Source organism: Dermacentor silvarum, chromosome 9, assembly GCF_013339745.2.
Source record: "Dermacentor silvarum isolate Dsil-2018 chromosome 9, BIME_Dsil_1.4, whole genome shotgun sequence".
In the NCBI taxonomy this organism is placed as follows: domain Eukaryota; kingdom Metazoa; phylum Arthropoda; class Arachnida; order Ixodida; family Ixodidae; genus Dermacentor; species Dermacentor silvarum.
The window spans coordinates 102,597,919-102,624,787 of NC_051162.1; the positions used below are offsets into that span (position 1 = coordinate 102,597,919).

Genomic DNA, 26,869 nt, shown 5'->3' on the forward strand with positions numbered 1-26,869 from the left:
CTCTAAAGCGCTGCTCCGTTTGTTGTAGAAATGGCACGCATTGCAAAAATCAGATGTGCCAACTATGTCAAAGAGGCTTGCATCCTCAAGTTTGCCCTTGCGTAAAGTGTATAGAGCTGAATGATGTAGAACGAACCGTGTTTTTCAGGGTGTACTTACGCTTTTCTCTGTAAAGAAGTGTGTGGTTATTAAATGAGGATACTAAGCACTGTCTTTGAATCAGTGCAAAAAAATACATGTCCAAAAAACACCATATGCGGTTCTATCTTGCTGAAGCTTTGTGTGTGGTGTCGCTTAATGATGGCAATAATTTGAGCGATGACACCCACCAAAAGCCAGTCATTGATTTGAAGCTAATTCTTCTCGCTCCTCTTTAACGCAATGACATAACTACAATGCATTAGTGACCGCGAAAGTGAACACTTCAAGAAGGTGCTGCCAGGCGGTTGCAGAAGCTGCTAGCCATTATAATCTTGGCCGGAGCTGATGACTCAGCCCTGCGGTGACATCGTCAATATCAGCCTATATTTATGTCCACTGCAGCACGAACGCTTCTCCATGCGATCGCCATTTACCCCTGTATTGCGCTAGCTGAGTTCAACCTACGCCTGCAAGGTTTCTCACTTTCGTCACCCCACCTAGTTTTCTGCCGTCCGTAGACTGTGCTTCCCTTCTCTTGGTATCCATTCTGTAACTCTAATGGTCTACCGGTTATCCATCCTATGCATTAAATGTCCTGCCCAGCCCATTTTCCGCTCTTAATGTTAACTAGAATATCGGCAATCCCCGTTTGCTCTCTGGTCCACACGATTCTCTTCCTGTCTCTTAACGTTAGGCCTAACATTTTTCGTTCCATCGCTCTTTGTGTGGTCCTTAACTTGTTCTCAAGCTTCTTTGTTAACCTCCTAGTTTCTGCCCAATATGTTAGCACCGGTAGAATGCCGGGGGCATCATACGCGCTGTGTAATGCACCTGCAGTGCGGTGGTGAGCTTATGGTGCATTCTTGTGGACCATCAGATGCATACGCGATGGGTGGCTTGCCCGTGCTCTTTATGGGCACCTTGCACTGTTCAGAGGGCGCTACGGCGTTTACATTTTTCACCCCATCGTCGCCGACACCGGCCGTAGAGAGGTGATCAAAATGATAGGCCATTCCAAACGATAGCGATCACTTTTTGTCGCTAGTCTAAGTGTTATGCGCTGCGCATGCGCGCTTTCGCCGTTTTCACTACTCGGACCGCCTTGACTCGTGATAAGCAATCGCAAGTGTCACGGCTACTGTATACAGCCTCTCTCCAGTTTTGCTTTGGCCACTCGCTAGGCTGTGTGTTCTGGCGCTGCCGTCTACTCTGCAAAGCTTTAGCACAGGGTGCCTATAGCAAGCAAGATCTACTCTGGGTCTCAAATGGGCATCAACTCAAAATTCTTTGTTAGCGGTACCAAATAGTGCTGAACCCACCACGTTGCAATAATGGTACACTGTGATTCCTTCGATGGGTAATTAATTGCGTAACGCATATTTATTCTAATGCGCTGGTGTAGATCAGGGTAACTGATCGTTACATTTTCACTCATCGATCGTCGCAGCATACCACGGATGCGCAGTCAATCCTTCGCTTGAAGGGCGGCGTTGTCAACCACTTGTTGAGCGGACGGGGGAACATTCTAGATTGCCAAAGATATAGGCTACTCCTATTGACGTGATCAGAGTTGTCACAAGCCTCACTCGTCTCTACATTAATACAAATTGATTGCACTTTATTGCCACCATGGTGTCCACATCCGAACTAGACTAAAGTGTTAACAAATAAGGAGTAGGTGGCGTATTGCAGTCACGTGACATTAGGCTGCGATTTTTTATGCGAAAGCAGTGCGAAATGCTGCCGAGTGCCCAGGCGCCACGAAAGAACTGTTCTGTACTTAGATGGAAGCATTCATACTATACGGTTCGTCCACTAGATGGCGCCAGTCTTCAACAGATCCCTTATGAAATGTTTTTAGCGCCCCTGTTAGACCACGGAAATGCACCATGAAATGTAGCGGTAGAGATCTATGCCAAATAGCGAGACCGTTTTGGGTGAAACGTTGAGTTCTCAAAAGAGCTGCTTTTGAAAATAAATTCACCTGGCCATGGATATCTTGCGCAGTGTTTGAATAAGAAAGATTCCACTCTTGCTAAACGTGTCTGCGTATGCCTTTGCATCAACTAAACGTATTCTGAACAACTACGCTCTGAACTACAGTGGCGCTGGACAATTTCGAGAAAGAGTTTAGTAAGGAGGAACCGTGCAACCGCATGACTCCACCTAGTATAATTGGTGCAGATAAAGTTTTAAAATTCACGCTGTTTTCTTTCTCTCAGCGTAAGTCTACTGTGGCCTATTGTGACACTAGACTACGCGATGTAAGATATGTGCGCATGCTAATCTGCAGCGTCCCGCAATGCAAGGTAAGTAAATTTGGAATCCAGACCAATAAAAAATTCTCGTCTTCTTGTAGCGCCCGCCGACGCCACAACGCAGGGCGCTTTGTTCGGCGCCCTCAGCCGGCGCCTTGGTGCCGGCTGTAAAGAAATAGAAAAAGAAATGTCACTGTTTCACCCTAAGGGCGAAGCAATGAATGCGATAGCAACACAGCAATGTCATACGAAGTAAGGTGAGCGCCTTTGGTAGCAATATGAGTTGTAGTAAACATGAGCTGATTAAGTAAGCAGGTGTGCTGCGGCGTAAGTAGACCGTTACTCGATGACCACGAGAAGGCGCGTGTGAAACGGTGGTGTTGATGAGAAGGGCTTCCCGTGGGCAGCGCGTGCGAAGGGACACACCTGTAGCGCTGCACTGCCGATCCGGGCAGCATTGCATGTGCAGCGTGCGTTGGAAAATGTGACCCGACTATTACTAACTGAATGAACGAGCATGGTGTCAGCGCGCACAAGCAAACATGAATAGACCACACTGAATGACGGCAGACAACGACTGTCAAAACGCTGGCCGCAAGCGCATACGCCGTAGCGGGCCGAGGTACGTGCGGTCTATCGCTTCGACGGAAACTGAGCGGCGAATGGACAGCGCATACAAAGGTAAGAGCCGTGTGGAGATAAGAGACGGTGCGGGCAAGCGAAGAGCGCGGTTGTTGGCAAAGTAGAAGTGCCCCCCCCCCCCCCCCCGCTACCTCCGGCGTTGCCTTCCCGCTTCCTTGTTTGCACGTGGAAGATTGAGTGGGAAGTTCCCCTTGCGCCCGGTTGCAAGATAGGCCTTTGGTGCCGGAGCGCAGCGTCGCCCCGCCTCCCTCCCTCCCTCCCTCCCTCCCATACCCTTGCGGCGTCCGCTCTCCGTGACAGCGCGCGTCCCCCGCACGCTTCCGCTCGGGCATACGGCGCGCGGCGAAGATTTTATCTATACAGAACCTCACGGCGACGACGACGGCGACGGCAGAAATCCGGCTGAAGTGTCCATATAATTGCTATCGCAATAAAACGAAGAAGCGCAGCGCGTGCTCGAGGCGCAAGCTCGACACGCGCAATGTCGTTCTACAAGCTTAGTCACGCTGGTCGTCGCAGCCGCCGCTCGCCGCCTTTGCCCTTCTGTAAAGTAGGGACGACGGCACGGCTCGCACGGCCGCCGTATCGTCCTCCTACACTCTCAACGATTACAGATCCTGCCTTTCATACTGGTGCGTCGCGTGATTTGTCATTTATTGATTTTCTGGTCGCCAACAAAGCAAGTTAGCTCCATTTTGAATACTTCGGAAACTTGCAAGTTGTTCCAAGGAGAAGCTTCTGCATGATCAGAATCGCTTTAGTGTTCGCCCTTTATATCTCAGTGGCGATCTTGACGTCTTAATGTGAGAACGAACGACCACATTTTACGAAATACCTTTTAGATCGTACGCTTTAGTACTGATGAAATATTTACATCAAGAAGTAATAACAGAGTCGGCTCATTTATATCATACGTAATTGTTCGCTACAAAGGCGTTCATGCTCCAAATAAGAACGCACGACGTCTTCGCAGCTGACAAGTCTACACAGGGGAAATATTTCATCAGGCTATATTTTTATATTTCGCTGAACGTACGCGTATGTACTGTGTCTTACGTAAGTTGGAAACGAATGATATTGAGACAAGGGTGCAGCCAATTTGCACAGTGCCAGTATCGCAAACCTAAAGAACGTATGAGTGGACGCGGCACTATCAGGTGCCTGTTGTGTAACATTTCCTAAACCGACTCAGCATATTACATCACTCAGTGCGCCTTTTCTATGCTGACACATCTCCTTGGGCCTGTATGACAAAGCTAAAGACCTTGCGAATTCGACAGGACTATCACCACACATAGCTTGCGATTCAGGTCGCAACTTCCACTGAGTCATTGCGTTGGCGCTAGCGTTACAGAATGTTTAGCGAGTGGATCTCCCTTTGTATCACTCAGCCGCGTTATATCGATGTCTGCCTGTATCGAAACAAAGAACGAAAAAAGCACTTTATTTAAAGTCATTTAAAGTGGTTGGTCACAGAAAAAAGTATGAGCGCATCATATGACAATCGAAATGTCTGGCAAATGTATAGCCGTGAAGCACTGTCCTTGACACAATAGCTCCAACGTATTACAAGTTGGATGGCAATACTCAAAAGAAGCCCAAGCTCCAGCTTTGAAACAGATAAGTGCTTGAGCGGGAACACTAATTACAAAGTGTAGTGCTCAAAATGATAGGAGAGCGCTGTATGCACGTACAAAGCCCGGGTAATTATACAATACGATCCATCGAATAGAAATAGCAACCGCAGCGCCACTACTTAAAAACTGCGGAGAGTTCCTTTTCCGTTCGCGCGGCGATTAGATATGTCAAAACGAAAAGCAGCAGTAAAAGTTGGCGGCGGCTGTATTTTCCGGGACGCACGCTGCGCAAGACATGAGCAAGGCCCTCGTCACACGCGCGTGGGACGGTTGTCGGCAGAAATATACAAGCAACCGGCGTGTGCGCACGCTATTCATCGCCACAAGATTGGTCGTTTCAACGACCCAAGCTCTCTATTTGCGACAAGGAAGCAGCACAGCTATCGCATTTCTCTCTGTACGGATGTCTTGCTTGGCCATGGCAGCTTTCCAGCGAGACACACCTAAGTGCCGATGGACTGCGCGGAGGGTCATTGTGACTGCATTGGCGGCGTTTTCTGCTATTTCACAAGTAAGTTTCTACTCCGCTTATTTAGCTTATAGTGGTAATAGTTAAACAGAAATAACTGAGCCCGTCAGTCATATGTTTTCTCCCTCAATACATCAAGCAAAGCTAAACTAGAGCAGGAGGCACATTGTGGCGAATCATTGTTCAACTCGAGCAACGGGAAATTAGCGTACGTAAGCCGCATCCACAAACAAAGGTACTTTTATATTAGTGAACCGCGATTATTGTCATCATAATGTTCTACCTACGGTCAGGCAGTTGCGGGTTTCGCAAACGATTCCCTCATTGTGTGCGCACAGGACCAGCGCAAGGAATCGTACTTGGCCCCTGGCATTTTTCACTTTCTTAGCCGGCTGATGCATACCGATGATACTGCAATGCGAATTATTGGTATCTACATCGAGGAGCTAAAAACGACACACAGAACTTGCTAAGACGTTTTATTGCTCCGCAGTTAGTGTTTTATGGCTTTCCTAACAAAACGTCGTTTTATGCATTGAAGCACAAACTTAACTGGAACGCCAATGCATTTCTCAAAAAAGTTCGGGAATTGATATCTCGAAACTGGTGTCATCCTGAAAATTCATTCCAAGTGGATCCGCCTTGCAAAATCCACTTCCAGAATTTGTAAATCGCAATATGGGCCATATGGTAATAGCTAAAACAGCAGTTAATGGTAATGCACTTAATGTGGTTAGGGTTACATTAGGCTCATGTATATGCAAGTTGTCATATCCTTCTTCTGCAAGTAATGCTCTCGGGCCACTCTCGCAGTATGACTCATGCAAATAGCTGCTCTGTCTACGCATGGCAAGCTTGTATTCCTAGGCAATTTGCTTCCGGACGTCACTATTCGCGGATAGCGAATTATACGGATGCACTCAGAGCGCGCCCTTTTTCTACCGTCGGCGTCCTGCATGTCCGCTCCGCCGTCGTCAACCTGGCGATGAAATTTTGTAGGACCGAGTCCGCGTCAACGTGAAGGCGTGTGAAACCCCAGCGAGTCCTCCGGCAGGCCTCTTGCGCGTGATTTCATTGTGCGATGTGAAAGCCCTCGGAGTGTGTCGCGATGTTACATGCAACTCGCCTTGGTATCGACTGCGGGAGGGTACCGCCAAAACGCACGGTCGGGGCCATATGGTAGCTTAATTACGCCGCCTCTACGAGTAGACCGAGCTATCTGCCGCAGGCAACCTTTAATTTTTTTTATTCGATAGCAATTATACGGACACTCAAAGCGGATTTCTACCGTCGGCGTCGTTTTCACCGTCGCCGTCGCCATGAGGTTCCGTATGACGTCAACGGCGATGAAATCCCCGCGCGCCGTATGGTGTATGTGCGAGTGAAAGCCCTCGCGCGATTTCACGGGGAGTGAACGCACAACGGAGAGCAAACGCGCGTTCTGCGCCGTGCTCCCTGAAGAGCGGCACAATTAAGCGTCTCTTTCCTCCTTTACAATCACCATATATATATAATATATATGTATATATATATATATATAGAGAGAGAGAGAGAGCAAACGCGACTTCTTCCGTCGCGCGAAAGGCCGTGGGGAGACGGGAGGGAGGGAGGCAGGCGATGTTTAGTTGCGGCACCAAATGCGTAATTATATAAAAACGTTGCGAGGCGAGAAGGTGGTAAAGACTTTCGACGTATAGCTCCCTACTAATTTGCTATCGCAATTGATGCTTCGCCTTTCGAGTGAAACTGCGACATTTTTTTAAGTGTTCGCCGGAACACCCGGTATGCGTTCTTATTCTTTATACTCCAGGTAGAATTGAAAGCAAGCTTTACTTTGAGAATTAACTGTCAATGATTGTTATAACTTTTTACTGTATTTTATGCATGAGTGTTGCTTTGTTCCTAATTGAGCATCTATACCCACTATTTGTTTATCAGTTACCTTGCTGCGAATTGCATTTTTTGTGAGCAGACTCACTACTATAGCCAGTGGCTATGGATCAATACAGCGTGCACAAACATTTGTATTACATTTGTGAACTATTTCAAATAAACAATTTGCTCGCTGTAGCGCCGAGTTTCTTTTTATCAATATTCCGGTAGTGACCTCTCTTCGAACCGTTGTTGTGATCAACCGTTTTCCCTGCGAAAACAATCTCTCACAGATAACGAACCGACGACCCCGTCCGATCCAACGCCAAACCTGACGACTCATCACAAGCATTTGAACTCTGCTGATGGGGACATTCCTTCATGTCACCTGTCAACCACCCAAACTGCCATGTGCGCGCCGGAGGCGGGGTCACTGTGCTTCCCTCCTCCCCTGTTCGTCCCTGTGATGTACGTGTGTTTGGAATATAGCTCTCTTCGGAGGAAAATGGTTATCACCCTTCGGATTGGTGGGACATGATGTAATCCGTCTCCTGACACCGGATTGCGGGAAGACGGTGTCAGGCTGGACAATGACGACAGAGGTGTTAAAATGAGGATACGGACGCTGGATGAGTGAGATCGGCAACTGGAACTTGATCATAACTTATTATCTTCTGTACTTCTTGCAAGACTCTTCTACATAATGTAATATAAACATGTGTTTTTAAACGTCTTGCACATCGAGCCCAGCCCTACGTACCCTTACTCCTCCACGCGGAATTTATACCACAAATGTTCGGACCCCCGGTCGCAACACCGTTACTCATGGTTCGTAATAGACTGCATGTAGGAGCTGGCATTTAATGTGTTCATTAGTTTCGCATGTGATGCACCCATGTCTTTGCGAAAGTGAAGACCTTTTAGAGCACCATATTCATTGGCACCGCCATATTTGGTCACGTGCCAGTGCCCACCATTGAGCGCCTTCGCATCGGCGTTTGCTCGCATGTTTACAATGGGAACGGCGTCCACAGGCACGGCTCGGGCGACTCGGACAGCCGCTATTACGACCGTCACGATGATAAGGGAGTGGGTGAAAATCAGTGACGACACGAAATTTTGGGTAAAGCTGCAGAGGCAGTGTAAGTGTGCCTTTGCGTATCGGTTCCGTCAGCATTGCACCTTACGGTTGGCAAGCTAAGCGGCTGCAGGCAACAAATGCAGCAGTCTGATGTTGTTTATTTTTGCCCTTCGTATTCTAGTATTTACAGCGGTAGATTTGTAAGGCTGTTACGTTCGTGCACCTGTTGTCGTCAATAACTGTGCGACAACTTCGTTCGGGAATAGACCCACCCACGTGTGCGCGCAGAAAACGCTTCTTCGAGACCTACACTGACCACGTTGGTTGGCACCAACCGCGTCATTCGTTTTGCGAGCGTTGGTCAGACAACTTAAATTGGGAAAAGTTATCTGATTATTTACAGGACATATTAAAATGTATTCGTGAACGCGTCTACAAGAATGTCGCAAGTGGCGCAGTGATCTCTGGCCTGCTGTTTGATTCATGGCGCACATAGAAAATTCACGGTTTGCGTCTTTTCTTTTAAGTTTGAATTAGCTGTTATGGAAAGTGAAGTTACTTGAGTAAATAAGTCGCGCTTGTATGGGGAGCCCGTATACCGCTGAATTGCATGCTTATCGAAGTTCAACATACCCAATATGCTGCGCCGGGCGCGGTGGCAGTAAGACTGTGTTGTTGCTGCTGGTGGTGTTAGCATTGATATCTGATATCATTGCCGGCAACGGCCACCGCTCATTGCTGACCATTGGCTACTTGGCGCTGGCGGTGTAGCTTGTTCAGCTCGTGTTGCAGAAAGTGTGCCTTATATACGTACGGTCTTAAACACGGGCACTCCTTGTTCAGTTGAGACGTGTGGATAAAGCTGACGCACAGTCTCATCCCACGCCTTCTAGTCTCTGTCGCAGTTTTTGCAGTTCACGTCAGAGCACGTCTTCCTTCGGCTCTTTTACATTTATAAATAAACAATTACATAATAATACACAATTCCCGGCCTCTCGGCGGAACGTTACATGGCGTGGATGGTGACGGCTGACTCCATGCTTGCTCGCGATTCAGAAAGCGTTTAATGGCGGCGTGCCTGTGGCGCCCCCTGGAGCGCGGGGCGCAAACTACTCAATGTGAAACGTTTATACGAGTATACGTATTGCATGCCTATATAGGGACCGGACAGGTAACGAAACATGCTTTCAAAGCATATGTGATGCATGCCTCTTAAGCGCATGTCATTACAGTTAAAAAATTATGGTTGATCCCTCTTTCATAGGGATCAGTAGAACACGAAAGTGGAACGTGTCTTCACAGAAGCTGTTACATGTTTGCTTCGTGAAATCACGGTCCGCTGCAGCGAAAGACGCACGATTTGCGGGCCGGCGACCACGTTGCAGGTTTGTTGGCGCGCGCCGTCCTGCTATCGAGTGGCTTCGGCGAAGGTGTGAGCATTCTGATCCGGCTCCGTCGAGGCTACGGCAGCCAGTCGAGCTGTGACGCGCACCAGCTGCAGGAATGCCAGAGTTCGCACCGTGCGCCGCGAACGCGCGAAGGCATTCTGCTTCACGCTGGCGTGTCTCTCGCCGAAGCAAAGCGAGATTGGCCCGGAGACGTCTTTGCCTTTCTGCGCCTTTTAGCGCAGCAGTTGTCGTAGTTGGTGCCATAGGAAGCGAAACAGTAGGCGATGCACTGCTGATGCACGTAGAAGCCACAATCCATAGGCGAAGAGGCGCCACAGGCTAATCCGAAGCTAACTGCCTACACGAGGCCACAAAAGTACATGAATTTCTCTGATCTCCGTGCTTGTGGATTGAGACGTTCACGTGGCTTTGTTTATTGCACTTTATATGCCTTCATTGTCCGTAAATTTCAGAGGAATCTATGCTTTTCGAAGTGGAGTAGACACGGCGAATAATCTCAATCGCTACTAATTACAACGGCTCAGCTTGTCGAGGCAGCCAAATCAAAACGCGCCATGCGCCTTAACGCACTGGCTTGCCCACGATAAATTCGTAAGGGCGTTTTATGTCGCGTGTCGGGGCTTCTTTTCCAGAGTTCCTGTGTTCGACTCCTGCGGTCAGACAATATTATTAATGTTTTTATTGTATGATTATTTATTGTATAATTGCATGAAACTGTGCACGAGGTTATACTTGGTTGTCTATTCTATGGCTACACCGCATTGGACCCTCGGCTGTGCTGTGACTATCGAAGCACTCTCTGTCGGCGCTCTTTGGTGTCACAATGCAGTGCTTCGCTTCACCGCTCCTAGATGGCGACTATCACATCCGCTACCTCCGTTACCGGAAATCAGTCGTGAAAGCCGGGATAAAACAGTTTCGTGTTAAAAAAGCTTTGCATGTATTTGTGTCGAGCATGTGACGCTCCCTCGGACATAATCTTCTCGTCGACAGACCTCATATTCTGGGCCCGAGGCTGCAAGAATCCCATCAAATCAGGTGGACACCGGCCCACTCGGGATTGGAGGGGAACGAAAGGGCGAACGCGTTAGCTCGAGCGCTAATCAACCGAGCGGGGCAAAACCAATCGTACCATCAATGGGCGACTGTCCCATCAATGGCAATCACCTTCGTGCCCCTGCCATCCAATTACTGCGACCGCCTCGAGATCCAGCGGCTCAACCGCCAGATTTATCCTTCCCCCTCACAAAACGCTCAGCACTAAAGAGGCAGTAGCTCTCAGACTTATCCAGACTAACACTTTCCCAAGCCTACACAGATACAGCAAATGCACCCACAAACATATCGAGGCATCTGCCCTGGTGCGGCGACACACGCCCTACACTCTTCCACATCTCGAGGGGGTGGGGGGCAAACCTCAACCTCAAATGACGTGCCTAGCACGTCATTTGAGCGGTGGGAGGTACAGCTGACCGGTGATACCCTGGCAGGACAAGATGCTCTCGTCCAGCAAGTTCGTCGAGCAGCCATGGCGAGTGGAGTCCTGGAATGAGGACACCACCCACGCGACCTCAAGAGCAACGACCTCGATGGTCCAATAAATGTATTCTGTCTCGCTCTCTCTCTCTTCGTTTAATCTAATTTTAACTGACGCTTTATGGCACGGTCCCGCACGGTAACTCTGCCTCAAATATATATTAGGCCTCATTCACACAGCCGTCAAACGCTCCGTCACGTCACCGTCACGGCATCCGTTTTCGTCAGGGGAGAGGGTTTCCGAGTCGTTTTCCCCTCAAAAACGGCTCGCCGGCGACGCAGAGCGGTGCTCTACGTTTCCGTCGCCAGCACGGTGACGGATCCCCGCCCCTCAAATATCGACCAATCAGAAATTAAGAAGCCGACGCTAAATAGAGCCATATTACAAAGCTGAAGCTGGCAACAGCAGCGGCGGCTGGTTTGTTTACATGCGTGCCAGCATTGGTTCCACGTGCGGCACGTCGAAAACTCAGCTGTGCGTTTCGGGGGTGCTCAAATGTGCGACATGGACCACGCCGATGGCCGAACTTGCGATTCCTGCACATTTTTCGCCCCCACGTACTCGTTCGTCGCTGAGCTTTGCGCCCTTGTTGCGGTCTCCGCTTGCAAATCAAGAACAGCAGCAGAAAACCACTCGGCATTGCGAAACTCGCCTATTCGTACACTGCTCCGTCGCGCCTGCTGTGCGTGTTTTTGACGTGACGGTGACGTGAGGGAGCGTTTGACGGCTGTGTGAATGAGGCCTTAGAGCCAATTCATTTGTGCTTTTGAGTGCAATAAACTGTAATCAGAGCTGCAGAACTTCATATACGGCGGTTATGATCTGAATAGAGAGAGTCTTGTTCTTTGGTGATGTGTGCCGATTGGAAACTATTTTTGTCTCCTCATTGGAAAACAGCGTCTCACTAAGCATTGATCGGAGAAATATATCGGACATTCTTGAAAGACTGCCAGCTTTTGTTTTTGAGATCGCCTGTGGTCGATAGCACACCTCTAAATATTTATCTGGATTACTGATGAGGCGCACTTTACTTCGAGTTATGTGCCGTAAAATACATTGTGTCAGGTGGTCAAAATTAATGCCGAAGCCCTCCACTACGGCGTGCGTCATAATCAGGACTTGTTTTGGCGCGTAAAGCCCCAAAAAGAAGAAGAAGAAGAAATAAATTGTGAAAATACATTCTTAACAAAATGCCATTTTCCACTCTGAAGAACAAATATAGCAGGAACGCCCAATTTACTACGTAACACACTCTAGTAGGAATATTTTGAAAGTGGAGTCAATTTTGGAAGTTTGTTCGTAGTAGATAGGCCTTCAACTCACTAGCTACTTTTAGTAACTTGCAATATAGTACCGTAAAGTAAATAGTTGAAAACTTATTATTTTTTAATGTATTTTTTATTAAATGGCTCAACATTCATTTTGATTTCTCAAATAATTAATGACCCCTCTTCGCGTAATCAAACTCGCCGACTACAATGCTATCTGAAACAGGCGATTTAAAAAAAAACTGGCAACTGTCGTGCCAAGAATACCCCGCACAATTAAGTTATACACGGAGAGTTTGTTCAGTTGCATACGCAGTGGTTAACCTTCAGGATTCTTGATGAAATCATTGTGTTCTTTTCTTTCAGATCCAGGCTCAGGCTGGTAAGTAATTTTTTCTTGGCTTAATGGCGTATTTACCTTAGTATTTCATAGCACAGAAGATGCATTTTAAACATTGGAGCATGCTTCTTCCACAATACAATGGGCTTAAGGCCGCATCAACCTATTCAATTTTTTTTTCTCTGTGCTCCCATCATCTTTGGTGATGCATAAACATTTATTTTATTTGATTTTTTACCCAAGCTAAAAGTTTTTCTGACATGTGCGGTACATGTTACACGTTAAAATGAAAAGCGTCTGAATAAAATGTGCAGAGAGTGCAATATTACCAACCTGCTACAATGACCCGCCGTTCTTTTGCGAAACGTCATTCAATAGCGCTTGCGAGTAAATTTTACAGCTGACAGTGGTTTCCGCTTAGGCTACCTTATTCAAATGGAGTCGTCCGAAACGGGGTACACACGGTGGAGCGCAGGAAACGTAAAATTGCTCAGCAGTTTGTTACGACAGGTAGTAGATCCGCCTAATGCAATGTTCCTAGCGTATACTGGTACAGGCTCAAAATTTGAGGCGGAATTCACCAACATTTTCTTTCGTAAGTGATGTTGGCGTTTGCCTGGTTGCATTCACTAATAAAATGACCCGCATCAAAATTTCATGGTATTCACTCCAATGAACAATTCTGGCGTTAAATGTTTTTGTGAATACGGCCACCGAATACGAAGCTCCGTTACCAGGCTGCTGAACTATTCAACTTTCCTGGGATCCCACAGTCCATAAACATTGGCGGCTCAGTGTACATGTTTAGCAGCAACGGTTAAAGATCCAATTCGGCTTTGTACTCGTGCGAGTTGTTGATAGACCCGCCATCGAGACACGTCCTTACGCTTTTCTCCCTAAACAGCTCTTTTAAGATAGAAAAGCCAAGCCGATTGGGATTTATTACAAGTTCTCTACGTCTAACATTTTAATAAGGAACGCGGAAGACTGGACAAAAGCACGACACCTCACCCCGCACCTGCCGTCTACATCACTCGGCCTTGTCCTGTCTTCAGCGCTGTTTGTATAACGTTAAACACGGCATGACTATAACTGGCATACGTGGCTTCATGCATTGCCTTTGACCATATTTTGTTGTAATTGTTGTCTGGGACGCAGCACCTGGAGATTTCGAGCTCTGGGGCACCGCTACGGGTGCTAAGTCAGTCGAAGTCGTGGTCTTTGTACCAGAGAAGAAGAATGGGCCGCTGGACTTGTGCTACGGCACACTGTCGGGTCCAGACGAAGAACGCCACTTCAGTTGCGATGACCACGGAGGGAAGTCATCCACGATCACCTTGAAAGGACTGCAGCCGGAGACGGAGTACAACTGCACCGTCACATTCGCCAACCTGCTGGACGACTGTGACTGTGACGAAGCGGCCACAACAAGGTCTATCTTGATAACGACGCAGGCTGGTGAGTGTGCTGCTGGCAGATTCCCTTATTCCTGGAGCATGTATCCGGTTCAATTATGCAGTAGGTTTTGTTTTACTTTCCCAAACGTTCTTTAAAGTAGCCTGCAGATGTTACGCGAAATTTCACAGCCTGTGAATTATCTGCCCATGCTTTGCAAGAAAATCCAAAGTAATCTAATTACCGAGTAAACTAATTGCATTGTATAACTTCCGAATTACCCACTTTGCACTTTGCAATTACCTTTTGCACTTGATTATACTGGAAAGTTGATGGTATTCACAATTAAAGTCTACTTCCGTGTTTCTACATTTCGAAATGTGTATGTCGACTGAAATAACTGGCGTCGAATGATTCGCTCAATTTGCCTGATTGCGCACTCGGCACCACGAAACGCGGCTGTTTGTGCAACCCTGATTTGGCGTAAAAGCTACGTGTACAATTAAGTTGCAGTCGCATTTACCCTTTTCCGCGGTCTCACTACGATCGGCACTTTGCGCGACTCCAGCTTGAACGCATAGTCAGCTCAGCAACAGGGACGAGATGGACCTTGTGCCGCGCCACATGGTCAAGCTGCTTCGCTTTACGCCGTTTTACTACGTCACAGGGGGTTACGCCGCGAGCCGGGCTTCGCAATTCTGCGTGCATAGTTAGGTAAATTGAACGAATAATTTGAGGGTAATTATTTTGGTTTGCAATGCTGCTTTAAAACGTAGAAACGGGGAACAAGACTTTCATGACGATTCCCTTCAACTTTCCAATATAAACGTCTGTCGTAAAGTTTGCAACTGAGAAGGTAAATATTGTAAACACTGCAATAATGAATGTATATCATTGGCGTTTCTTGCAAATTATGTCCGTCTAGGCAGATAATTATTGTGTACAGCGGTGATTCGAGTAATGTTTGCGAGCTTTGTTATTTCTTTAAAATTTCGAATTGAAAATAGGCGCAGCATAATGCGTGGAGCAAAATTTGCTTTTGAAGTACATAATTCATCCTAACCTAAGTATGTTCTGGGTTTATTGACCAGTTGCCTTCACCCATAAAGATCACGTACTCGCGTGAAGCCTGCGCCAGAAAAGATGTTCCCCATCCGCCGCCAAGTTTTGGGAGTAATGACACTGGCTAACACTCCCAGGGCTAGTTCAAGTAGTAAAACATAAATACCCGAGGAAGTCGAAAGGAAAGTGGCGCCGCGGTAGCACAACTGGTAAGAGCGTCGCACGCGTAATGCGAAGACATGGGATCGTTCCCCACCTGTGGCAATTTGTTTGTTTTTTCGTTCACTTTCATTTCCAATAATCTACCATTTCTTTAATTCGCTTAGTAAGTACAAGTAATTTCCCCTATATTTTCCTTGGTGTCCTGGTTTGTTGGCTTCTTATGGTATGATTAATAATAATCGGGTCCCTCGGCTCCCGTTCTTCTAAATCTGCTTTGAAATTTACATAAAATCCTTCAATCATGGGCATGCTATAACACGCGTTTCAAATAGGAAACATGGGCCGGCTACTCCAACGATTCTCTTACATTACTTTTCGGCCTTCTATCAGTGGTACGAATGGCGCTGCGTCCACGTCGGCCTGCCGTCAACCGTGGATGATGCGAAGTGAATTGCATCTAGGAAAAGGAGCTCTTACATTATAGCGACCTAGAAATAATTAACGTGCGTAGTTTTAATTTCACAGGAATCTGCGTTGAGTGCTAAATGTCTTCTCTTACATATTGCTGCACAGCGTATACATCAACAAGCTAGACAAGGTAACTATTGAAGTACAACAGCAGCGGAAAAGGATTAGCACAAGTGACCGATCACCCGAGCAGATAAATTGCGGCGCGCGACGCTGTTGTTCCGAAGCATGCCGAAAACGAGAGTGCCAAGCAACTACCAGTGTGGACGGGAACAAGAACACCGCGTACCGCAATATCCCTCCTCCGGTCATCCGCCAGTTGTGCTAATCATTTTCCGCTGCGGCTGTACCTAGACGTCAAAATGAAATTGCACTGAAATATTGTGCTATCACTCTAAGCGGCTCTATTAGTGGTGCTCTCTTCGTTGGAAGTTAGATTTTATATTCTTATTTCTTGATTGTTACATGGATTACACGTCCGCACCGAGGCTCTATACGGGGTGGTCCTATTTAAGGTTCGCGGGAATTTTGAAAATCGCCTATTGCAGATAACATTATTCTAGTCCTTGAGCTTGATTATCCAGAGAGGTGCAGATTACTTCCACGAGAAATCGGAACACATATTCAAGTAATATAACACAGCCACTAATTACCTTCCCAATTGTTTACATTACCGCACATATTGCAATTTACGAATTGTAACTGGTGAACTTGCACGGCACATCCACTTTGAATTATTTTCCACAATAGCATCAGTTTAGAGATATGCGCCATCAAACTCGCCGTAAAAGTTCACTGTTGTACAACTTTATTTTTTACCAAAAGGCTCTTTTCTCGGTTGAAGTACAAATGTAACTTGAACGCCCATATATTTTGTGTGACACTTTGGGAAATAATATCTCAAAACTGGTGTCATCCTCGAGATTGAATTCAAGTGGATACGTGTTGCAAACTCTCATCGCCTAAAATATGGGCCGTAAAGTTAGTAATTAGGAAGTCAATTAGTGAATCTTTGGTAATTCATTGAATATGTGTCACGATTTCTCGCTTTAGTAAGGTCCACCTATTCAAGAAAATCAAAGCCCCTTTCTTAAAAAAAACGATGGTTGAACACGAAGCTTTCTCCCATGCAAACTGATTTCCAGTCGAAGTCCAAAGCCAACGACCACGCACCGAACCCAAAAAATGCCTAGCGACCCGATGCGATGCATATGTGATTTGATTGCTTGTTTAGGATTGTATTTTTGGAACGTTGAAGTTGAATGAAGACAGATTTCGTTAAGTTGCATAGCCTTTATTTTAGATCATGTAGCCGTTGATTACACGCACACACTTACACTTTCACGGACGACTCTAGACTTGCACAGTATTGCCTTGTGATCGCTGTGGTAGACGGTCAAAGGCTCTGTCATTGCCGATACACGGGATCGGCCTTATGGGCAAGATTGCGCTCGCACTTACGTTCGCGTACGGCAGACTTTTCTGCCGTGCGCTGCACCCGCGGCCCACTCATGGCTAATGGCTGGGAATGCATTGCGTGACGCGCGTAATGCAATGCAGATATATACAGTTCGTCTGGGTGGCGTGGCGTTGCAGTTTGCATTGTTCCTATCGGTACAGCTGCGAATGTAAATGTAATATTCTACGATACGTATGTCGTGCACTGTTGTTCTATTCTGTGCGCAGATACGCAGATAGCTCCATTGTGTAATTTGGCTTTCCTGCAGTGCGTTTTGGGCGCTCACGGAAGAATAAATGAGACATAGAAATCTTCGCTTTAATAATCCAGCTAAGGGACGAGAAATAAGCTGCCACCAGCAATTTTTAAAAATTCCTGAGAATCTAAAATGATCAGCTGGTATATTGTTTGTGCACAATAATAAGCACTATCATTGTAACAAGGAAATGACTAACTAATAAAATGTATACTTTTTTATTCACCCTTTTTTTAGAAACATACGATATGTGATTTAATTGTAGAGTTCAAATGCAATCATTACCATGGATATCGTGTACAGTGCCTGAAAATTGTGTCAATACCCTTAAATTGGTTGTAAAAGAATAACGCATGCGATATGCTTCAAGGCAAAGCGTGCCTAACTGCTTCTGCTTGGCGTGCCATGACCGTGGCGAAAGACGTTATCCATGCGAAGCAAATGATACCGACATATCAGCACACCGTCGCAAAGCGACAGGGCGAATAAAAGCTGTTTACTGGCGTGCACTATCAGCTCGTACAGCTTGTCTGGTCGGGCTCCCGTACTGCATTTCCACCGACTTGCGCATAAAGCCCGCGCAAACGTGTACCGTATTTTCTGGACTATAGTCCGTGGACTATACATGTTTGAGAGATATTTGGTGGTTTGTGGACTATCAATGGGGGTTTGGACTACACCTGATATTTTTCTTAAAATCCGAGGCGCTTGGGGATAACGAGGCCAGACTGCGCCGGAGAACTTGTCCCGTACTAAATCACATAGCAAATTGAGCTCAGCAATGGTGATCGGTACGCACGAGCAATATTTCCAGCTCATTCTGGCAGCTCGGCATATTGTTATGATGTATGAAATATACACCATAATCTCTGAAACACTGTGAGAGTATGCAAGCGAATGCTGCACCTTTACGGAATTTTTCAGTCAGCATAGTCGAGAGTGCGCAATAACCGATTCTGAAGGCGATCAAGACACAAAGGAAACGTTCGTCGAATACGACGTGCTTAAGCTGGCGGTCCCACTCCGGCGCTTAAGCTGGTGGTCCCACTCCGGCGCCATGAGCGCCGGAGTGGGACCGCCGTACTTTTGGAGCAACCGTGGCGGCTCTTCTACTTAGGAGACAAAGTTGCCATAACAAAGCCTAATTCTTGTAGATTTCAACTATATATAATATAAAAAAATTATTATTGTCATTTAGAAATAAATGTTCAAGAACAAGCATGAGATACATGGTTTTTGCGAACTGTGTCTCAGTTGTGACCAAATTTAGAAGAAACTACTGCATTTACTGCATTGTGCCTTGCTCTGCAGCTTTAGCACATATTTATCTATTTCCTAGACGCAGCAAAATATTGTTGAATTTTACTTTTTGGAGAATTTGCTTTTGAAGATTGCCAAATATTGCAATCTTCTGTTGTAAACAGCCCGGCAACTACACGCTCAAGAGAGATCAATTTTGGAAAAATTAGAGTTCAAGGAATTTCCATTTAGGACGCAAAATTTCATTCATGTACTTTTATTAGTTTTAAACCGCAGCTTCGTAGCTTTAGTACCTTCCCGCAAAAATGGGCAAAAGTAGAACCAGACTTCTAAATATTGCTTAATTTCGGTCGCATTATTAGAAAGACTAATAAAATACATGAATGAAATTTTGCGTCCTAAATGGAAATTGCTTGAGCTCTACTTTATCAAAAATTTAGCTTCCATCATCCGTCCGGTGAAGTACGGTACTCGTGTGTTGAACTATTTCCAATACGTGAACGCACATCTGAGCAGAACTAAATGGTAACTTTTTTTTCATGTACCCGTTGTGACTAATGGTGAATTTGTATCTTTATTTTATTAACGTTTCTATCATTTATTGCTAGTTTGCCTATTTCGCTATCCGGGTCGACGACCCCGTCGACCCGGACACTGTCCTGGTGGAAGCGAAAGTAACTCAACAGGCAACGCTCCGGAACCATCTCCTCGAGAGAGAGAGAGGGAGAGAAAATAATAATTAATGAAATGAAAAACGGAGAGCTTGGCCGCAGGCGCGTATTTCTTGCCTGCTGTTTCACACTGGTACAAATGGGAAGGGGAGGAACGGGAATGTAGAGGAGGACAAGTAGTGTTGATACAAAATATAATATGTGATAAGCGTCAGTCCAATCAATCAAGCTGGATCCCAGAGAATCCTGCACCTCTAGAGGCGCGTTCACCCGTGCCGAAGCCCCGCGCAAGCGACTCGTCGTCACGCTCACTTACACCAGCCTGCCGCGCCAGGATTTGCCTTCATAACTGGGAATCGGCCACTTGCTGCTCCTATCCTGGTGATCACCTGCTGTATCAGCTGGCGATTTCCAGGATAGGAGCGTTACTTACTCACTTTCGATGTTTACTTCTGATGTTTGAAAACAATACTTTAGACGTTTTCTTTTTCCAGAACCAACGGAACCGGATCCGAGCGCCACCACTGGGCCCAACCCAACTGAAGCCGCTGCGGCCATGGTTTCTTTACCGACTCCTATAGGGATCATTTTCTGCGTGTCAACACTTCTCGCTCTGGGACAGCGACACTTAAACAACTATTGTATAATTCGAGGATCAGATTAAAAAGTGGTTTCTGAAATTCACACCCATCATAGGTTGAAAAATAAGCAAACAGCACACTCTGGATGTGCAAGACCTTCAAGAAGGCAATTAGGTAACAAGAAGGTTCATTGTGTTAAAAAAGAAGTGGCCTACAATGTATCGTACACTCAGTACTTGTTCGGAGTGTTTAGTTGTGCGGTGCCCAAAGATGATCCGCCTGAAGTGGAAGCACAGAAAACACATTTCACGTGTTTCGATGCTTCATTTATGGATCTCAGCAGGTACACGAATAAGTGTGTAGCGCTTCCACCTTCTTTTCATGGGTTGTGCGTAGCAAGCCAAGCAAGCAACTTGCTTGACTAAAAGAACTTGTCAACGGACTCATTGCTAAACATATGTGAAACATGCACTGCCAAAAACTAGAACAAACACAGAAATGAAACAGAGGACGGACGGTCGGTATCCCGCAACCAGTGTGTACAGTTGCCGCGAATTCCTGAGCGCATAGGTGAATGGTTTTCATTCTTCAGTTTGCCCATTTCCTCGCGAATGCACATGAATGCATCTAATCATCTTGCTTGGGGTTCCAAGCTAAATTGTGACTGAATTAGCAGCGCCACCATTCTTCGCTAAGCTTTGGCGACGGTAACGCAATGAGTAATCTTATGATGTGTAATTTGTGACTGGTTATTTCTTATATACTAGGATGATTATTTTGATAATTTTATACCCGTGCCATATCCGTATCTCCTCCGTAAATCGCGAAATCTTATGGCCACATCATCAGACCCATGTATTGACGATCTCTATGCCAACCGCCATGACAAATTATAGCAAGACACAGCATATAATGTTGTAATAACTGCACCCCAATTGAAACTCCGTAGCCAACTCCACTATCACTTTTTTCCCTTGCTGCAGCTTTGTTCTAATGACAATAAATCAAGCGGGCGTGTTCGACGCGGAAGTGTCAGTTTCGGATGGGGCGTTATCACTTACTATATTCAAGACTACATACCTCTCGTGTCCCTTTGGCTGATACGTTCTGGTGGAAGGACCACAAATGGGCACATTCATTATCACATACGCAATGCGATGAGAAACAGAGATAAATCATAAGGGAAAAGCAGGGAAGTTAGCCCTGCTGAGTTCGGTAGGCTACCATGCACTGGTGAAAAGAGAATGAGGATCGAAAGATGAGAAGGAAGAGAGAAGTTTCCAATTTTACATACACACAATCAAGCGTTCATCGCTGAGTCAGTCAAAAACGGTCGCACATATTTAATGGATTGGATTGCTAGTTTTTTTTTTCTAACCGGTCCCAATACGCCGAGTTCAGTTGCGCAATGTCACCAAGTAGTTTCTGGGGTTCCCGAAGTATCAGTTCAGGGTCCTTTATTGTCTTTAATTTATGTGAATGACCTTCCAAAAATTTTTTTCTTCCAGCATTCGTCTTTATGCGCACGATTGCGTCTTATGCGACCCGGCTGATTCTGTGACTTGTCATAAGCAAACGAACAATTCTCTTGCCTCTTTCCGTGCTCGGTGTGAGACATGGAAAATGAACACTAATAAAAAATACCGGTTGTTTTGTGCTTCACAAAAAGATCGGCCCCAGTAATTGCGATATATTCCTTCAATGAATCATATTTAACCCGAGTTCGACAATATAAATGCTTTGAAGCAACATTCACTTACAATCTCTCATGATCTGCACAGATTGGCCAATTGTGCTCTAAGGCCTTAAAATAACTTAGACACCTACGTCGTACTATACAGAAGGCTCCAATGACTACGAAACTCTTAACGTATGTAACTCTTGTTCGCCTCATTATCGATTGTGCGGCCACTGTGTCGTCACCCCATAACCGAACTAACATAATCAAACCACAAGCAGTTCAAAACGAAGCCATCCGGTTCATTTTTCAGTGGCATGACCGCTATCCTGCCCCCTCCCTTTTCTTCCTTCCCTACGCTGAACCTAACAACACTTTGCGTACGTCATGACATGGAATCATGAAAAGTTTTGCATAATATAATTAACATGTCCCATCATGCTTCCCAGACAGCTTGCTCATTTTTCGCCAAGCCTTCTGCCACGCTTAACTTCCACGTGTTAAATCGTATCCCCTTTTATACCCGTACACATACTTTCAAGTACATCGTCTTTATCCTCATTATAGAAGTATGGAATCCCTTACCTGGCTGCCTTCGTTCACTCCAGATAAGCAAATTTGAATGTCCTCTTATTAAAAACCAGTGTGCATAACTGCTTAAATATTGTTCGGTTTATGCTTTTCTGTATGTATTTCACTCTTTCGCCGCTTTTAGTATTGAATAAAACAATTGTCCAGGGCTCTGGATTTTGTACCAATATTTAGTGCTGCCAATGTTATAATAGCCATTGTTCATACCACTTCATTATTTGTTCACCGCTGTATTAACCCACTCTTACAATTGCACACCTGGAGCTGCAGTGTGTACAAATAAATAAGTTAGGCTGGTACATTTCAAGAAACACAGTAGCGATTGTGTGGGTTTTTACATAGAAGACGCACGAGGCCATGTTCCCAATATCTTCTATTCTGTGAAAGCCCTGTCATCTAAGTGTCCTAAGCTGTCAGGAGAGCCATCCTTTCTTCTTCGTATATTGGGCAGTCACAAAGGAGATGTTTGATGGTTTCTTCAACACCACATGTGCTGTAATAGGCACTGTATATCATTCCAGTTAGGAATGACTAGGCATTCGGGAAAGAAACTACTAGTCGCAGGTGGCACAGTAACATTTCTTCTCGTCAAGTAAAACCAGGTAAAAGTTGTAATCTCATATCTCGGTCTATGCCAGTTAAGTGCTGCTTGGTGAACTCTGGTGTATTACATTTTCTTTCAAAGGGCCACGCTCCGGCGATTTTCCCCAGAAAACTCGGGCAGGTCAGCTCTTCTTGAACGCAAGCGCATACAACGTGTAGCAATGCAGTGGGCACAGAATTTACACCGGCCTGCCTAGCGAGGATGCGCATTCATACCTGAAAATCAACTCGCTGCCACTGCTGTCTTCCAAGCCAGCTGCTCGATCCGCAGCACATATCCTGGGACGGCTCAGTACTCGTTAAACACCAGAGAAGGGCAATTTTTTATTTGTTTTTATTCGTTTATTTACGCAGTACTGTAGGTGTGTCACTATGGCCCAAGAAGAAAGGTTTTTTTTTGCGGGGTGACGAAGTAATAAAAAAAGATGTGAGTGATTTTACAGGTGGTCTTTTTCTTCCTGGGGTTTTACGTGCCAATACCAGTTCTGATTATGAGGCACGCCGTAGTGGAGGGCTCCAGATAATTTTGACCACCTGGGGTTCTTTAACGTGCACTACAACGCAAGCACACGGGCGTTTTTTCTTTGTAATTCGCCTCCATCGAAATACGGCCGCCGTGGTCGCGATTCGATCCCGCGACCTCGTGCTCAGCAGCGCAGCGCTTAGCTGACTGAGCCACCACGGCGGCTTTTACAGATGGTCAACAATGTGATTAAGGTGTTGGGCTAACAAGCACAATAACAAGAAAAATCCAACAAAACACTCACGATCTACGTACTCTAGGTAATTTCCACTCTCCCTCCCACGCCGAGGCCTTGGGACTCGGACTCCTAGCGCCTCCCTCGGGTCAATCTGAGAGAAGGTGCTTTGTATTCCAGTGATTAATCCTTTCTTTAAGCGAAGCAAAAGTGGTGAACTGGCTTCCTCTTTCTTCCTTTACCGCGCCTTGATGGATCGACTTCCTGAGGATGGAAACTTCTTGCACGAATTGTAATAAATGTTTCAACTACTCCCTCACGATAGCGAAGGCATAGTCGTGACGTCTCCGAAGCATCCTCAAGGCAGCTACAGAAATCCACGTTGTTGGCGTATGAACAATACGCTAACGGTAGTGAATACGTACATGTAATGCGTACTATAGCTGCAGGATATCGTTTGTGGCGTAACACGTTCACGCAGACGATTGGATAAGTCCTACAACTGCTTCATCATTTTGATTTCACATAGCCAACAGAGGCCCGATCTGATCTCTGCTACTTGATCCGACCAAAACGAAACCGCAGCTGGCATTGCTGTTCTGCCAATCCACGCATAAGGATCATCCTGCTGCACGTCGAAACTTCTCGCTCTCTTGCCGTGACACTCGGGAGAACGACTGTATGAGTTCTAAAGCAGAATGAAAAACGGTTTCTCGAATCCCCGCTTCTTAGATGTCAAAAACAATGCGAATTGTGCAATATGGGCGCGCAGGGCGTTGAAGAAGTTAACTTCTGAATTATTGTCCTAGAAAGTAAATGGCGTATACTGAATTTGATATTCCGTATGTGTCACGAGTTTTTGTTGGTTTGTGGTGCACCAAAGGATGTTCCGAGCGCGGTGCCATCCGTGGAAGCGCAGAAGACACATTACATGTGTTTCCGTCACGAATGGTTCACAGCAGGCACTGGCTTCGGCGTGTGGTACAGTCCTGCTCTTTTTCAGCGGTTTTGCTGGGGAAGCTCAGGAAGCAACTTATTTTAGTAAAAGGACTTCTCGCCGGGCTCATTCTTTTTCAGGTGAAGAATACGTACTTTCACAATTTCCAAACGTATGCAAAGATACCAAACTGAAGACGGGCTTAGGTAGTGTTTTGAATTGGTGTGCTTGTCGGAGTACCCCGACGCGAACTTTGTAACTGTAAAGGGTGCCGGTTCTACAAGGACAAACCAGCTCCATTTTTGCCTTCAACTTATGGTCAACCAGAATATCGGCTGCGCCCGTTTGCTATTTCACGGCCGCTGGATAAAAAAGGACCTTTTTTTTATCCAGCGGCCATGGCTATTTAATCCACACCGCCGCCTCACTGTCGCCAGTGATGCACCCACTATTTCTGGAAAGGCGGGGGGTATCCGCAGAAAGTTTGACCTCGCCCTCTCTTTCTATGTATATATATGTTTGTGTGCGTGTGTGCACTTAACAAAGCAAACATTTCATTAAACATAATTTTAAACTATCATTTCTTAGAAATATGCAAATGCCACGTAGCTGGACAGAACCGAGGTAATGTTGTTTCCAGTCGCTTGTAGACACTCCAATTATTTTGGCATTCCGCGTACTTCAAAAATCAGTCCTAATTAGTTATTCAAATTCGCAAATATTATAGTTAGATGAAAAGTAGTCAATGAGAAAATGGGATAGCAACATGAAAAACTCCCGAAATAGATTTCTGTTGCTCAATACGTGCTACATAAAGGTGTATTTCCGGGCGCAAAAGAAACCCGCGAATACAGGCAAAATTGCCGCGCGACTGGCCGCTCGAAGCACTTCGCGCCTTCGTATAGTGCAATACCGCTGTTTACATGAATGTCATGCGCTAGAAATGCGATGCGATGCAAGACTTGTCGCATTCATGTTATTGCAGTTTTTGTCGACTACGGTCCCCATCGAGTACTTGGAAATCATTTTTAGCGTTGCTCAACAAGATAATGTCATCTGCAAACCGCAGGTTGTTGAGATATTCGCCGTAAATCCTCACTCATAATCCTTCCCCGTCTAACTGATGGCTTGAACATTTCTAACCATGCAGCGATTACTATTAGAGATTGTTCCTCCTTCCCTGGCTCCTATCTTGACGAGTGTTTTCACACCTTTCTCGTTGAAAATTAGGACACTTGAGCAACCTTTACATATATTTGCTAAAGTATTCACGTATGCTCCCGGTACCACTAGTGCATTATGGCTGTGAATTTTGACTATTATGACTAGTGCGCTGCAAGAACGTGGCAGCTTCGCCGAAGGTCGAAGCACGGGAAGGTTTTGTGCTTCGCTAAAGTTCCCGGATTTCTTCTGAGGAAGCGATCGATCGTGAAAAGAAAGAAATGAACATGTTACCCCACCCCTCCCCTCCCACCACGTTCAGACGGGATTCCAACAATATGTGGGAATGATAGTTTCGTGCTACGCAACACGCGCTGCAACTGCCTCTGCCTAGCAGACACAGCACCCCGAGAGCTACCAGGCGCCTCAGAATTCTGGCGCAACACGGAGTGGCGCCAGCGGCGATGGAGACGTCGCAACTCCGTGGTGCTCTAGATGACGCCGATGGTAAATAGTCAGCCGTTCGTACCTCCAAATCATCTGTCCGTACCATTCAGTGTCCTGAATGTGAATAGGATCAGAGCAAGTATGTGGGATCGCGAGCACAACGCCCATGCGTGAAGCGTAAGGCGAAACGCTGTCCCTCTCTTCCCGACGGTGTCCAACGAGCGGAGTACTACTGTTTGTTCACTGGACTTCGTCGTCTTTTTTTGTTTTGCAACTAAACGCAGCTGTGCGTCTGTCTCGTCTCTAAAAAAAACTGCGTAAGGCGCGAAAACACGTGTACAGATTAAGTATCCTCTGGTCGAGCAGCGCCGTCCCCAGTAGTCGCCTACCTTCTCGAGTCGGGTCCTTCACTAAACGCCAGCTGAGCGCACAACATTTCATGGCTAATCTTACCACCTTTTACAGAAGACAAGCTTGTTTTCAGCAGGTCAAACACATGTCAGCAAGAAAAGCATTGTCATCAGGTACAGATTTACGCCAGTCCTGAATAACAAGCGCGAAAGTTCATTGTACACTTGTGTATAAATTGAGACAGGTTAGCGCACCTCATTGGGCAAGGAACCTTCTGTCATTAGCTTTTTAATTACTCTAAGTGCTTCATTTTGCAGACCATGAGTCATCTGTACATGAATAACTTTGAAAGGAAAAAGCGGACGTTCCGCTGTGTAGGCATGGCTAAGTAAGAGGTAAACAACCGTTGAAAAAAATATGGACAAGAACAGCGCG

General features: G+C 46.1%; 1 protein-coding gene across 1 annotated transcript; it reads left to right on the plus strand.

Annotated features, from left to right (window-relative positions):
* The first annotated feature begins 4,548 nt into the window (after window positions 1-4,548).
* Window positions 4,549-22,471, plus strand: LOC119463438 (uncharacterized). The gene is made up of 4 exons (XM_037724283.2): window positions 4,549-5,189; window positions 12,681-12,696; window positions 13,813-14,112; window positions 19,882-22,471. The coding sequence occupies exons 1-4, from the start codon at window positions 4,914-4,916 to the stop codon at window positions 20,049-20,051; spliced, it is 762 nt and encodes a 253-aa protein (XP_037580211.1). The 5' UTR covers window positions 4,549-4,913; the 3' UTR covers window positions 20,052-22,471.
* The last annotated feature ends 4,398 nt before the right edge of the window (window positions 22,472-26,869 follow it).